At 41.1% G+C, this 14,925-nt stretch overlaps 2 protein-coding genes across 4 annotated transcripts; both read right to left on the bottom strand.

Moving 5' to 3' along the window:
• Positions 1 to 2,854: 2,854 nt before the first annotated feature.
• LOC129595808 (RNA-binding protein 39-like) lies at positions 2,855 to 8,726 on the bottom strand. 2 transcript variants are annotated; one of them, XM_055492916.1, is made up of 10 exons: positions 8,541 to 8,726; positions 8,335 to 8,445; positions 6,971 to 7,032; positions 6,047 to 6,559; positions 5,608 to 5,652; positions 5,009 to 5,486; positions 4,601 to 4,666; positions 4,161 to 4,419; positions 3,633 to 3,881; positions 2,855 to 3,288 (listed from the first exon to the last, which is right to left on the bottom strand). In XM_055492916.1, exons 2-10 carry the CDS (start codon positions 8,440 to 8,442, stop codon positions 3,188 to 3,190), a joined length of 1,881 nt encoding a protein of 626 aa, XP_055348891.1. In that variant the 5' UTR covers positions 8,443 to 8,445; positions 8,541 to 8,726; the 3' UTR covers positions 2,855 to 3,187. The 2 variants fall into 2 exon arrangements, with proteins under 2 accessions (XP_055348891.1, XP_055348892.1); XM_055492917.1 differs by lacking the exon at positions 5,608 to 5,652.
• Positions 8,727 to 9,156: 430 nt separating this feature from the next.
• LOC129595813 (selenocysteine insertion sequence-binding protein 2-like) lies at positions 9,157 to 14,922 on the bottom strand. 2 transcript variants are annotated; one of them, XM_055492925.1, is made up of 9 exons: positions 14,463 to 14,922; positions 14,279 to 14,365; positions 13,612 to 14,010; positions 12,953 to 13,338; positions 12,582 to 12,739; positions 12,454 to 12,485; positions 10,380 to 10,483; positions 10,029 to 10,094; positions 9,157 to 9,763 (listed from the first exon to the last, which is right to left on the bottom strand). In XM_055492925.1, exons 1-9 carry the CDS (start codon positions 14,524 to 14,526, stop codon positions 9,587 to 9,589), a joined length of 1,473 nt encoding a protein of 490 aa, XP_055348900.1. In that variant the 5' UTR covers positions 14,527 to 14,922; the 3' UTR covers positions 9,157 to 9,586. The 2 variants fall into 2 exon arrangements, with proteins under 2 accessions (XP_055348900.1, XP_055348899.1); XM_055492924.1 differs by having other exon boundaries at positions 10,380 to 10,498; positions 12,457 to 12,485.
• Positions 14,923 to 14,925: the final 3 nt, after the last annotated feature.

Here is a 14,925-nt window from a genome sequence, read left to right as displayed (position 1 = left end):
GCTGGACGCCCAACCATTTGTACTGGTTGCTCGTGGATGCGTTCGGTTACTGGAATTTGACCTTTATGATTGTGCAGTTCTTTATGGTGTACCTGAATTCATGGGTCAATCCGCTGATCTGTTTCATGGCTTTGAAAGAACTACGGAGTGGAGTCAGAAAAATCCTGGTGTTCTCCAGGTGACCGTTCGGTTTTGTGGCAAAATAAACTCCGATCGATTGCGTGACAAAGGGCAATAATACGCAGTTGTTTAACCGTCATAATACGGTGTTGTTCGGCAAGAAAATTCTGCGTATGCTCGATAAACATGCGTGATAATCCTGGCGTTTTTGAGCAATGCTCCAGATTTTGTTTGCAACAAAACATTATTCGTGATTACGACTATTTGCGTGCTGCTGGACCGCAGACGCAGTCAAAAACCGATCAATACTTCCATTTTTGTTAATATTTTACACAGTTGTTGATATTGGTGTTAATATTTTTATACAATTTATGTTTTTAATCTTTTTGTTGTTGGTATGCTGCTTATTTTACTGCAAACAAAGCAAACAAACAAACAAAGCAAACTTATTTCATACAAAATGAATATGCCACAATCATTATTTCATTACGTTATGCTGACTGATTATATATACCACAGTCATTATTTCATTACATTTTGCTGACTGGGAAATACTGACTATAAAACACGCAAAAATAAGTAAGACCGCATTTTGTAGCCTTTTGTAGTTATGTTGTTATCGGTATCAAAATAAAACGTTATGTACATATATGTTATTTACGGAAATTAGGACGGTAGTCATCGGTCACACGAACCGGCAGTTGCCGTCTACGATTATGATCAAACTCCGTGTGATTTCCGTTAATTTTCGAAAGTAAATTATATTGCCAGTTGAACTTATCGATTCACACCGCCGGAACGTGGCCATGTATGATCTTTTTAAAATAGATAATTCTTGCATGTTTATAAACAGTGATAGTGCTCAGTATTTTAGCTGTTTATGGTTTATGCATCCGGTATGTTTAGGACAAAGAGCAGTAATTCATACAGTAATGACGTCATTTGGTCAGAATCGGCGTCGGGCATCAGATAGATAACGAGCAAACCCTCTTTTTCGCTTGAACACCGCTAGAATTATACTTTCCTGACGTACAGTCGGTGCCGATGTGTCACTGTGCGAGCGGACAAAAACATCTGATATAAAAACTATGCGACATGGAATTTAAATTTCATTTCATTCCAGTTTGGCTTGAATATTTTTACTTGTACTTTGACTGCAAATTACAACGATGCCGTTGATTTAATTACCGCTAGAAGTCCGAGAGGTAGACGTGGAAACTCATCGGGTAGGAAATGAATTTGTCCAAGGCTTTCTCTACACACTCTCCGGTTTGCGTAGTGGCGTGCGCATCATGGCGCTTATCGCGTTATTGGTTGTGATTTTACCGGAAAAAGGCGAATGTCTACCAATCAGTCCTATGGTACCAAGCGTCCCGGAGACGGTAACGGAGGAAGTTTTCCTGGAGGAAGTGCGTCCCATTCGTTCCGTTACGCCCATGGTATCTCTCGTTGTGCTGTCGAATGGACAGCTGGTGTACTTTTGTCGGGAAGGTCACGAGACAGTGTGCCAGGAGAAGTGCATACAGAATGGTTTTGCTCGCGGAGAGTGCTTCGGAACGCCGGCTAAATGTGAGTGCCAGTAAATAAAACATCAAGTACTCCAACAAACTTCAACCGGAACGTACGCTGAACCTCGACGGATTGGTCAAATTACTGTCAGCAATGGAGAGCCGGCGTCCAGACGGTTTAAACGGAGAACGGTGGTGTGCAAGGCAAGAACTGGCAATCTCTGCTTGTCGTTCCCGTATCCATAAATCTATCGAAAATCCGGACGTACGACTAACACTCCTCGCTTTCATAACGCTTAACAGCCTTAACCACAAGGATAGTCCACCAGGCAGCAGGACCAGGAAGCAACATTGTGGAATCCTAAAGGACGACTGCATATAAACATTACTGCATATAAACGACTGCTGGACTGCATATAAACTGCGTATTATCGAAACGCAAAGGTACCCCGGCAACTATGCATATATTCTGCGGCCAGGATTTGGAGGCGGCATTATTCGGTACCTTTGTTCCCTTCATTAAATGACAAATTTACAGTGCAATTTAATTAAAGAAGTTGTGAGGTTGAGAATGATTATTATTATAAGGATCATATAAATATTTAGCATTTCATGCTATGCTTTCGTGTTATATATCTGTCGATAGTCAATGCAAAGCAACTATATTTTTGGGCCGGAAGATAATGATGTCTTTTGATTCGTGTGATCCTATCAGAATAAACTCACCCGAAAAACATTAAATACGTTGAATACCGCATTAATAGTAATTTAATACAGCAGTAAATACCGGAAAATCTGCTTTTCAAAAGCACAGAAAAATTTGCTTACTGATGCTGTACCGGTTGATACTGGTAGGCATCCCTAATTGAACGCGCACAACGGCAAGTGGATTACGCGCGCCGTTACGTGCAGTTTCTGTACATACCTTACTTGTATACGTATTATTAAAGTAACAATATTTTAGCGCTTTATTAAGTACTTATTGTACTCTTCAAGCGTATCGAATCATAGACCTCTGTGGACAAGCTCGCAATATGTCAAGTTTTCAACTGCTTTCAAGCTTTAACTTCTTTCTTGGCCAAGCAATTACGCAGATTCACCTTCTGAAAGGTTTCGTGTTTTCGGTTTTGCAATAAACAAAGAAAGATTTGTGAGCGAATTCGAGTTCAGTGATGAAACAAACAGTACAATTCACGTTTCAACAGTTTGACTGTCGTTCATTCCGAATTCCACTTACAACTAATTGAATTTTATTGTACGATCGTTGTGCATTATAAGCGCTGGTCATAATAAATTCTAAACACAATATAAACGTCAATAATTCAGATTTCAAACACATGCTAGTCGGATGGTGAAAAAAACTTCACAGTGATGCGGACAAACAAAACCGGAGAAGCGGAAAAAACGCACAAGCACGGAGTAACAGCTAGTGCAAAAAATAATCGAAAAGGATCCCTCGAGGTAAATACTTCACATTCCATTCAAAATCCCATCGTCCACTTAACAAAATGTTTTCTCCGTGCTGCGCCATCCGAACAAGTAAACAAAAAGGACGATTTCTACCGTTGAGAAGGAGCCAGCGGGAAATGCGACTTCATGGCGTCCGGGAAAAGCTGGTGATAGTTTAACGTGGGAATATAATTTACAGTGATCATCCGCCCTAAACAAAAGGGAAATTCAACAAATGAAGTTGTGAACGAAAAACCAATCAAAGACGCGAATGCTTGACATGGAATAACCCGGGCAAAAAAAGGGTTCATTATGGAAAAACTTAAAACAAGAAAAACCCGGAAAAAAACCAGTGTAAAAATCAAAACGCCATATAAATTTCTGAAAACGTAGAATTTCTTACATTCCCTCTGAATTACTAGTAAACACCCAAGACTTATGAATAATAACTCTAAATAATCCCGCAAATATAAAAAGAACTTGACAACAAATCTACCTTCCATAACGTAGAATAATAGCTTCAAACGATTTTTTAAAAAGATTCGTTGTACGTACCAGCAAAAAAGCGGCCATGGAGACTCTGCACCGCCAAGGTGGCCGCCGCAATGGACACGCTCTTGACGTAGACATTCCCTTCCGCAGCGTCGGCGTCCACGTGGACATGCACCACACCGCCATACTGACTGCACTCATCGATCACCTCCTGCTTCAGATCACAGGCCCATGTGGACTCTGTCTCCGTTTTCGGATCGAACATGTTGGACAGCATAAAACACTGGGTAGCGATCGGTGCCATAGCCGGTGCTGTAAAAATATTTCCAGTTAGAATTCGGGAGCAGAATACCACTGAAAGCTCCAGAAATCAAATCAGGAAATCTTTATCGGGCAAAAGCCATCAATACAACAAAACGTGCATACGCAGAATACTACGCAAAATGATTTACATTTTAACATCAGGAAATTAACTACAGTGATTCAGATTAATAAATTTTTAACAAGTAGTACCAGATATTAGGCAAAAATGACAAAAATAACAGAATTATTAATTTGCCACAGGTAAAACAAATCAAAATTCAGACTAACCTGCAGGCGCAGCCGGCGGCGGTGGCGCCGCCGATTGTGGGATCTTCATCCCGGTGCCTTCGGCCAGTTTGGCCATCAGTTGTAATCTGCCCGTCGGGCCCAGGTCGAATCCCGCGCGGTCCGTGTCGTCGTAATCCAGTGAGCCCTGCGTGGCGTTGTCGCTGCGGTCCGTCACGTGACCAATCTTCATCGCGCGTCCGGCCAATTCAAAGCCGTTCAACTGCTCCATGGCTCGCTTCGCGTCCTGTGCATCGCGGAACTGCAATACAAATGCGTATGACGTATAATCCAAGATCATTAGCGTTTTAATGATATCTTTATAAATTATTCATCTCAGGTCTACTGTCAAAGTTCTCATTGCCCGCAGCTCACGGTAATTGTAGAGAAATATTACATCACAGCAGCAAACCTGGAGAAATCGACACTTCTGCTCCACTTACCGTGATGAAAGCATATCCTCTTGATCGTCCGCTCTCGGGATCCATCATCAATTGAACGCTGTCCAACTAAAACGCATATTAATAAAATAAGCTATTTTAAAACCAAACCTGCAATTTCTAACCGGCAGTTTGTGCTTTTTTGAATTTTGACGTGGTTAACCTAGTATAAGATCCATCAGCTCAATAAATTTACCATGCAATTTCTGATCTGCAAGGCTGCAACTATTTTTCCTGATATTCCTACCTTAAAATTTCATACAATAAAGTTTCATTAAATATTAATATGCTGAATTATTGCAGTATTACACTAATACAGTGCCCACAGACTGAAATTAAACTAGCCATTTCCAAGAGGGAACTATTTTTGAAAATATTATCATAATTCAGTTTCCAGCCATTTTGATTTACCTTTCCAAATGGTTCAAAAATATCCTTCAACATATCTTCCGTGATGTTGAAATGCAGCGATCCCACATACAGCCGCATTGGGCCCTTCTGCACGGCACCGGCCGCCGCCATCGCTGCGCGATTCTTTTCGGCATGTGTGGGTTGAATATTCATGGGACAGTTCTTCAGTTTCTGGCCGTGCAGACCCAGCGCCAGCGGCACGGCTTCCAGTTCGTAAAACTCCACATAGGAAATACCCTTGGACCGCCGCGTCTTACTGTCCACAATCAGACGGACGTCGCGCACCCGGCCGACGGAGGAGAAGAACTTCTCCAGATCCTTGGCGTTGATGGTCTGTGCCAGCTGCATGCAGAACACGGTGCGCTGATCGCGCTCTTCCGCCGGGATATCCGGTGATTCACTGCGGACGGAACGGGCGCGTTCGATGGACTGCCGAGCCCGGCCGCCGCCTCCACGCCCTCCAAAACCTCCACGATCTCTGTAATCACACAAACAGCATTACAAATCGCAATAAAAATAAAAAAACCACCGAAATAACGATCAAAATAATAAACACGACTAAATTATTAATGTATTCAACGAATTTAAATTTCTATTGCCTCATATGGTTTTGTCCCCCACGGCCATCAAAACGACCGCGGCCTCTGCAATCACAACAACAGTATGAACAGCTAACTACAACAAAAACTAACGAAGTTACCAAAATCAGAAACAAAAAAATCGACATAAAAATCTCTAAACAGCAGTAAAAAATAAGAGGTAAACTTACATTAAATTGAATAACATATTTTTTTTATCCGTTATTTGCTAAAGAACTATACGACAAAAAATGTATTCCAACGTGTAATTCAAATTGAACTAAGCAAAAAACAATTATTTTCATATGAACTAATTCAGTTAATCTCGTATTCTATTGCCTCAGGAAATGGTATTTGTGTATCAACAAGGACGATTCTGCGTGGTGCATTGTTTCTCATCCCCGGCATGAACGCTGACAGAAAACCAAAATTTCCAGTGAAAAAAATAAGATCTCCTTACCGTCCTCCACCTCGTCCGCCTCCATACCGCGGCGGACTCCTCTCATACCGTCGACCTTCCCCGCGATCCCGTCGCGGTGAGCGCCGTGGTGATCGCGAGCGGTCACGTCGCACCGGGGAACGTCGATCCCTCTCCCGATCCCTCCGGTCATCGCGGCGTCGCGGACTCCGTGAGCGGGAACGCTTCGGGCTGCGGCGGGGGGTGCGCGATCGACTCTTGGACACGGAGCGCTCTTTGACTTCCTTCCGCGATCGTTTGCGATCCCGATCCGCATCACTGGGAGGCGGACTGGGACTGCGGCGGCGGTCACGATCGCGACGCCGATCACTGCGCTCCCGCGATGGACTGCGGCGCCGGCGGGACTCTTTATCCCGGCTGCGGGTGCTACGGGATTCCTCGTCTTTGTTACGACTGCGACGCGATTCCTTATCCTTGCTGCGGCTGCGCTTCTTCTTGGGCTTCGGAGTGCGGGACCGGCTGCGACTGGGTGATTTCGAAGGGCGCCGCTTCCGCCTAAAAATCCACAACATCTAAGGCTTTAAAAATGCAGTTTTCAGTAAGTGTTTAAAAATTAACTGTTTAACTGAATCGTCAAAGATTTGCCTCAGGTTATGGTTTTGTGTATCAACAATTACGATTCTGCGTGGTGCATTGTTTCTCATCCAAGGCATTAGAAACATACTGATCCAAAAAAACACTACTTTGCTAAAAAACGCTTCCGAATTTGTAAAAACGTGATTCAAAAGGATAAGTAATCACTTTAGGTTACTTACTTACATCATTATTGGAGCTTATTTTAATTACAGAAAGCGTAGAAAGAAAATTAGAATTAGAAAAATTGGAAAAAAAAACACAGATATCAATACAATTTTTAAAGAAGATACAGATACCAAAATCAGTGCAATTATTTTCAAAAAACCTTACCCAGATTCTTCAGCCCGTTTCTCGGCGGTCCCATTCTGCGGCTCGGGTGAGGCATTGCGGTCCTGTAAGGAAAGAAAAACCCCAAATTATTACGCTATACAGCCAGTCGAAAAATCCCTCGAATATAATTCAGCACAGAATCCAAAACGGCTCCATATCACACCCAACAGAGATCCCTCTTTTGGTCATACACCACAGCCTACGAGAAATTACGTCTTACATTACTGCACAGAACAGCTACGAAGCTCAATGAACAGAATATAAGGCAAACCACGGCTGCGGAAGAGGCGCGTGTGGGAGAACGGAAGCAAATAAACAAGTGCGCATTGTTTGTGTGTGCGAGTGCAGATGCCTACAACATGTCACCAACGATAATCGAATTACAAAAATTATTTTCTCATAAATAGTGTAACTCTCGTAATTCCCTGAGCTCCCCACGCCGAAGAAGTCTGTCAAAACACTGGACACCTAGAGAGCAAAATCACGAAAAACACGGAGCGACCACAGTCGCTGTGTATTTCTCCCATCAGCGATCTACAATTAGATAAATCGCCGAGTCAATGAGGGTTCAATAAACGCTGAGATAAAAATCATTAGGAGAAAAATTTACCAAACAATGATTACGACAAAAATGCAAAAAAACCTCATTAAAAACTTACTATTCCATTAAAAATTCCATTAAAATATTCCATTAAAAATTCCAGTACGCAACTACTCAAGCAAAACGAAACTATTTAATTCCAGTCTTATTTCTGATATACTGATTAATAAATTTTTAAATCATTTAAATAAGTTAAAATTATTTAAAATATGAAAAATTTAAATCATGAAAAATAAAGCTCAAAACTTCCAATAAATAATTAGCTCTTATTAAAGAATTATTTTAATATCACTAAACTGAAATAAGTAGAATGTTCACAAATATATATTTATAAATTTTAAGCTTCAAAATTCGAGTTTAAAAAATCGATAATCCGATAAAAACCTGATGACTAAGCAATTTTCCAACGATTTCCATAAGATTACGTGATATGCATGTAAGACCTTAATCCTTACAGAAAATTTTCAATCGATAAAAACTGCGAAAATTACGTCATATCTCGTGAATGCACCGCTTATCAATCACGCAGAGATGCCTGTGACCTTATTTTGCAGGCCCAGTGTGATTTCTTGTGTTTTTAGCCAGCGGCACTTGCAAAACCTAAACAAACGTGACAACCAAGAAAGGGAACCTGGAACAAGATTAGACTAACTTAGATGTCGGTTACAGACAAATGGGCACAAAGATTAAACATAGGCAAACGTATTGTCAGCGCGCTGAACGCAATCGCGGGGAACCTAAATCGCGACAACGGGGAACTCACCTGCTTATATGGGCCGTTCATCTTCCCGCTGGAGGGATCTTTCTTCCCATTACCTTTAAACACCTCCTCCAACATGTCGTCCACTTTCATATCCTCCGCATCCGACATGATCTACAAGCATCAATGATTCTACTTTTTGGAAACGGATAATCGCGATCGCGGATCACTGATGCTCATAGTTAATTTGAGTTAAAAAGGTAGCTTACCACGATCACAATGAAACGCTTCTTTAAACCCGATAAAATGCTAGAATCCTCTCCGCTTACGGGGAAGATTTGTCGGACACTAAGTGACTAATTAAAAATTTTTCAACGGACAAAAACAGTTCCACAACCAACAAACTTCGTGCCAACCTGCCGCTTGAGAATTTTTCAACTGCGTTGCAAACACGATGATCGTTTTCGTTTTCTGCTGAAGTTGCTTGGTGCTGTTACGCGTTTACAGCATGCGACCGGATGGAAAGGTGGCGCCACCGCACTGGAAGTGGAATAAAAAAAGAATTCAACACACTATTTCCCAGTAAATCGACCCCTGAACACAGTGAGCTACACCGAGAAATTGGCAGCTGCGCTAGCTTTTGTGCACGATGCACTTTGACACGGCGCAGCAGATGGTCCGTCTGTTGCCGTCGTTTGGATAAACTTATCGCGCTGCAGGGAATCGTTCAGACCAGCCGCATTTCAAAGGTTTGTTGTTTTTTATTTCGGTAAAATATTTATTTAGCTAATTTAAATTATAACACAAATAAAACCGATAAATCGGCATTTACCAAAATCGCGCAAAACGCACAAAACGCATAAGTAAATTTTGAATTTATTAAGTTGTTACACAATTTTCCAGTCCTTTCTTTCCAGGTTAATCAAACATTCTGAACAATAATCTACAAAATCAGTTAACACAAAATAAATCACAACAGTCCACGGTCAAGTATATTTTTAAGAGTAAAATAACTCGCATCACAGTAAAATGACAACCAAGAAACCGGAAACTACCACTTTCCAAATGGATACCACTTTCTACAAAAACAGTTTCAGCTATACAAACTATTTATGTGCACGCACTGAAAGCCCACCAGTATCCAAATTCCTTACATTTCAAATCAGACAGTCACAATACCAGAGAAGAAATAACGGAAACGGAAATACAACCGTTAAACAAAATGGAAACTGGAAATTTTGCTAATGGTAAGTTAAATCACCGTAGGAGTCTTCATGCCATTGCCGGTGCCTTCGGCCAGTTTGGCCATCAGCTGTCATCTCCCGGTCGGACCCAGGTCAAATCCCGCAGGGTCCGTGTCGTCATAGTTCAAAGAGCCCTGCGTGGCGTTGTCGTTGCGGTCCGTCACGTGGCCAATCTTCATGGCGCGTCCGGCCAATACGAAGCCATTCAACTGCTCCATGGCTCGCTTCGCGTCGTGCGCATCTCGGAACTGCAATATAGACATGCCGTCTGCCTGATGAATAATCCAAAATTTCCCGCATTTTAATGATACAATATATCATTAAAAATACTGGAAATTTTGCCTGAGCCTGAGTTATTTTTACAAATTTTATTTGTAAAAATAGCTCAGGTCTACTGTCAAGTTCTTACTGCCAGCAAGGCCGCAACTCAAGGTAATTCTAGAAAAATATTACTTACAGGTACATGATAGCAGCAAATAAAAGCAAAAATACACACTTTTTACTCTCACTTACTGAGATAAAAGCATATTCTTTCGATCGTCCACTCTCGGGATCCATCGCCAACTGCACACTGTCCAACTAAAAATGCCCATCAATGATTTGAAATTATTTAAAGAAACGTGATTTTGCGATGTCTGATCCGTTACATTTTGGTTTCAAAATGGCAATCGATTAATTAACCAATAAAATTAGGTAAATTAAAATTACTCCTTGCAGTTTCAAATATGCCACTGTTTTTTCTGAAATTATTATCTCAAAATTCCCATCGATTAAAATGAGACAAATCAGAACTCTTCCATTGATAATCCGCAAGCGCTTTCTTCCTGACAAATTTTATTAAACTCGCAAGTCATATCAATTTACCTTTCCAAATGGTTCAAAAATATCCTTTAACATAGCTTCCGTGATGTTGAAATGTAGCGATCCTACATACAGCCGCATCGGGCCGTTCTGCACGACATCAGCCGCTGCCATCGCATTACGCATCGGGCCGTTCTGCACGACATCAGCCGCTGCCATCGCATTTCACTTCTAGTGTTAAGCGAAGTGCTCGAAATTGCATGCGAAATAATTTCGATACCACCGAGTACTCGGAATTGAAATTCTGGTATTTCCAATTCCAAGTAATCTAAATGTATTTTTTAGATTTTCGAATACAATATTCGAAATTTAAAGTCAGTAATTTGAATCTGATTACTCGGAATTCAAAATGCAATAGTTTGAATTTCGAATACTCGAAATTTAAAATGCGGTGAAATAAAACTGAATATTCATCATTAAGACGAATTTTCAGAGCGCTAAAAGTTTAAAACTCTACTGTCATTCAATTATTAAAGTTAATTTGGTCATAAATGTTCAGTTATACTATATAATGTATCGCAGAACAACACTAGTTTGCGTAGTATGAAGTTTGATGGTAAGTACGTTATAACGGAAATTTAAATAAAAATTTTTATAGAAAACCGATTATTTAAAACGAAATGGCTGGGCGTCCCGACAAACCGGGCGCATAGAATTTATTTGTGCGCCCCGAGTGTTTGGGCGCACAGATTTTGGCTGTGCGTCTCGAATGTTCGGGCGCAGAAATATCAAAATTTCTGTTTTTCCGGCACTAGAATGTTTTAACTTAATTTTTTAACTCGAATTATCCTTAAGGCTGCAGGAGCAGAAGCTGAAGAGAACTGCAGAATTTGAAAGCCCTAATAGCTAACTTTTGTTTTGTTTATCCCTTTTACCGCCTGGTTTATTGGAAAGGTTGTTCAAAACATCACGGAATCAGTCTGAGAAATCCTGATTTTCTCCTTTACAGCAAGCTAATAAGGCAGGTATCAAGTTCTGTGAGTAACAATTGTTATAGGTCATCTAGAGCGGCACGGAAGTTCAACTTCACTCCATGCAGAAAACTGTAGCAAACTACATAGAATTAGCAACGGTAATTCCGGTTAACCCAGTGCAGGAAGCTGCAAGGCTTCACGACTTGGTTAACCAGTGTCCAGCCGAGAAAAGCCATTAGGTGTGTCGTTGGGATACCGGAAAAGCAATGCAACTATGATTGACGATTTCGCACAGCGAATGCACATCTGTGTTTAGTACCTTTAGTTGCTATTGTGTCGAAGTAAAGTTGATTTACATGTATCAAGTCGTTTTTCCCTGCTGCCCACCCTCTTTGCGAGGACACGGGGAGGGGTTGTTTTAGCTAGGACGACGGACGGCTGCGCTGGTGACCCGTGTTCCGGTGCTTTGTCTTCACCAAATGCTCAAATACCGATACATAAAGCCTAATCATTACGCTTCGTCGCTGTTGTTGCCGTAGCTGTGTTAACGCTAATAAATTCCCAGGTTAAGGCTGAGGCATATGCAAGCTGTCCTGCTTTCATGCGCGCTACAACCTTTACGGCTGTACTGTACTGAAGTGCTACTTCAGGACAGACACGATAGTTAGCAACTTTAATATTGCTTCTCCAGATTTTTATGGAAAGCGCATATTACCTAAAGTTTGGGTATGGGGGTGCATTCTGGTATCTTACCTCTTCAAGCAATCTAGCGTATTCGACAATACAACAGGAAAATGAGTGGTTAAATAAATAAAAGAAGCCAAACAAAATATAAAAAACCTCCGAAAAACACACAAATCGCCGATATTTCCGCACTCGAAATTCGGGCAAAAGCAAATTCTGTGCGCCCGGTTTGTCGGGGCGCATAGCAGTCACCTATTTAAATTCATATTAGGTATTTGCTGCAATTCCGAATACTCGGAATTGGAATGTCGGAAATTAGATTTCGAATACTCGCAATTAAAACAGCGCCCTTCTAAATTGCGATTACTCGAATTGTAATGCATGCAATTGCACCTGATTACTCGGAATTCAAACGGTAGTGTATTTGAATTTCGAATACTGAAATTTATTTTAGATTGGAGCACTTCCGGCAACATTACGAGTCACTTCCACCGGAATGCCCGACGATTCCCTGCGGACAGACGGGCGCGTGGGATGAACCGATACACATGATACGCATGAATCGATACACCGATACGCATGTTCAGTTAACACAAAAATTACTCACTGAAGACTTCTGTACTTCTGACTCGCTTCTTCCGCAAGTTGCAGCACTTTCCGGACATCGGCGGCAGCGACGTCGTAGTTTATCAGACCGACAACGCTGACAGTTCCCGGTTTGTGGCATTTTTTGGCCAGAGATTTCCTTTTCATAGCAAAGAGTACCTGCACAATTTCACAATTATTTCAAATACTTAACGTTTCTAATTATAAAAAAAATAGCTAATGTAATAAACTTAACCCAATAACTCAACTTAAAAAGCCTTGCAAGCTACATAAATCTAAGCCAATTTTTTATAAAATATTGCATCATAAACAGAAAGGTGAGAAATTCTAAATAAAAGTAACAGCTGCTGCGTATTTTTAGCTACAACAAACCGGAATGTCGTGCTCCTTTGCAAATTCTTTAATTTCTAACAACAGCGCATCGGGTCCGTTGGGCTGTTCCGTCACTTCGACATCCGGCGCCAAAATAACCAAGCGGATCTCCTTGCGTTCCAGATTCTTCCGTACGTCTCGCAAACCACAAACAAATCGTTTCTTGAATTTCGTCGGATCCTGCGTGCGGAAGGCACGATCCTGATAGAAAGCTACCGCTTCCAAAATTAATCCGACCAACTGGTCAATTTCCGGTGTAACAATCTGATCGCAATATGGTGCAAATCGCTTGCTGTGCAGGCATTTCTTTGGCTCGATTGTGGATGAGGAAATAGCTCCGTCCAAAGTCGCAGTAGGCATTGCGGAAAGGGATTCCGGAATTTGCTCTGCAAATAAAGGGTATTAAAAAAAACACTAAGCAGTAATAACAAAATCATGATCAACAAACACATTAAAATTTAATTATGATAAATCAACACAATAAATAATGATTAAATAAACAGAATGTTATGAACACGATAAATTTACGGTTGTTCTATAAATTAATTAAAACGATAAAAAGCAACAACAAAAATAAAACACTAAATAAACCGTAAAAACTTAAATTACTTAACAATATATTAAAAAAATTAATAAGCGAGAAATTACGTTCAGTACACCTTCGGCTTTTGCCAGTTGGTTCTGTTTTCTGCTGGTCAGGACGGCTTTCTTCATGGTGGAGGGCTTCTTGGGTTTTGCCGTCTCTCTCTCCTTGCCGCGCATCCTAGTCGGAGCGCTGGCATCGAGCGCATTGGCGATGGCAGCGGCTTCTCTGGCTTTCACCGGAGCGGGGCCGGTGCCGGGAGCGGCGTGGAGAGCCGCTCGCGCTTTCTTCTCCCTCTGCTGGATGCTGGAGTGTTCCAGCAGCACACCCAAATCCAGCACGGGCTTCTGAGCCGATTTCTTCCCTACCGGGGGCTCAGTCAGACTGGCAGGATGGCGATCCAGGACGGGTACAGGCAGGGGATCCGGCGGCGGAAGGCGGACATGTTCACCCAGTGCGGGATATTTTTGTGCGTCTACAAGGGAACAACAAATAATGATCACAAAAATAAACAGAGAATAAGAAAATCGTTACGATAAATAAACAATAAAGTGTTCAGTGTCCAAGGTGTATTTAAAAATAACCAGCAACAAGAACAATAGAACACTAAATACAATTAATTAACATAATATTAATTAATATAATTTTAGTGAATATAATACTAATCTCAACAAATATAAATAAAAAAGTTAAAGGGATCGAGCTACCGAGCAGCTAGAAAATCAAAAAGAAGGACCACCAACCGAGCGCTAATTTTCCAACCGCAGTGGGCAGCGACCAAGCGGATTTGGGTTTGATTTTCTCAAGGATTTGCGGAGGAGATCGCATTGCTATAAAACAATTCCGTGATTAAATTAATCAACAAATGAAGTTATAATAATTAGTTATTTAGCAGTATAGCCCACATTACTCTACTGTTTTTCTGACCATTCTTCTTCGCTTCTGCTGCTTCCAGGTCCCACCAATCATCCGACGAACTGTGCCACGGCATCTGCGTATTTTTCGTTCAGAATTTGCAGCGAAGAATAAGAGAGCAAACCGCACGTCAGAGAAATTACAGTTATTATAGTAAGTACACCAATGACATAACAAAACAGGAAAAAATTGAACGAAACGGTGTCGTCTGAAAATATCGCAAAATGCAAACCTCACTACGGGGCGATCGAAACTTTCAAACCCAAGTAAAAAAGCAAAACCGAAGCTATTTGATCTGATCAAAAATAGCCTGAAATTCCAGATAAGTTTGATAAAACAATAACAATGATGATCCGCTGAAATTTTTCCAGTGCGATAAAGTTGGATAAACAAAAATTTGCCAAAAACTGATTCTCAATAATTAAAATGCTGGAAACAGGAAAAGTAAAATTATTGTAAAAACCAAAATAACTTT

Source organism: Paramacrobiotus metropolitanus, unplaced genomic scaffold, assembly GCF_019649055.1.
Source record: "Paramacrobiotus metropolitanus isolate TYO unplaced genomic scaffold, Prichtersi_v1.0 Parri_scaffold0000083, whole genome shotgun sequence".
Lineage (NCBI taxonomy): Eukaryota > Metazoa > Tardigrada > Eutardigrada > Parachela > Macrobiotidae > Paramacrobiotus > Paramacrobiotus metropolitanus.
Note: the sequence above shows the minus strand (reverse complement) of the source record. Positions and strands in the feature narration are given on the sequence as shown.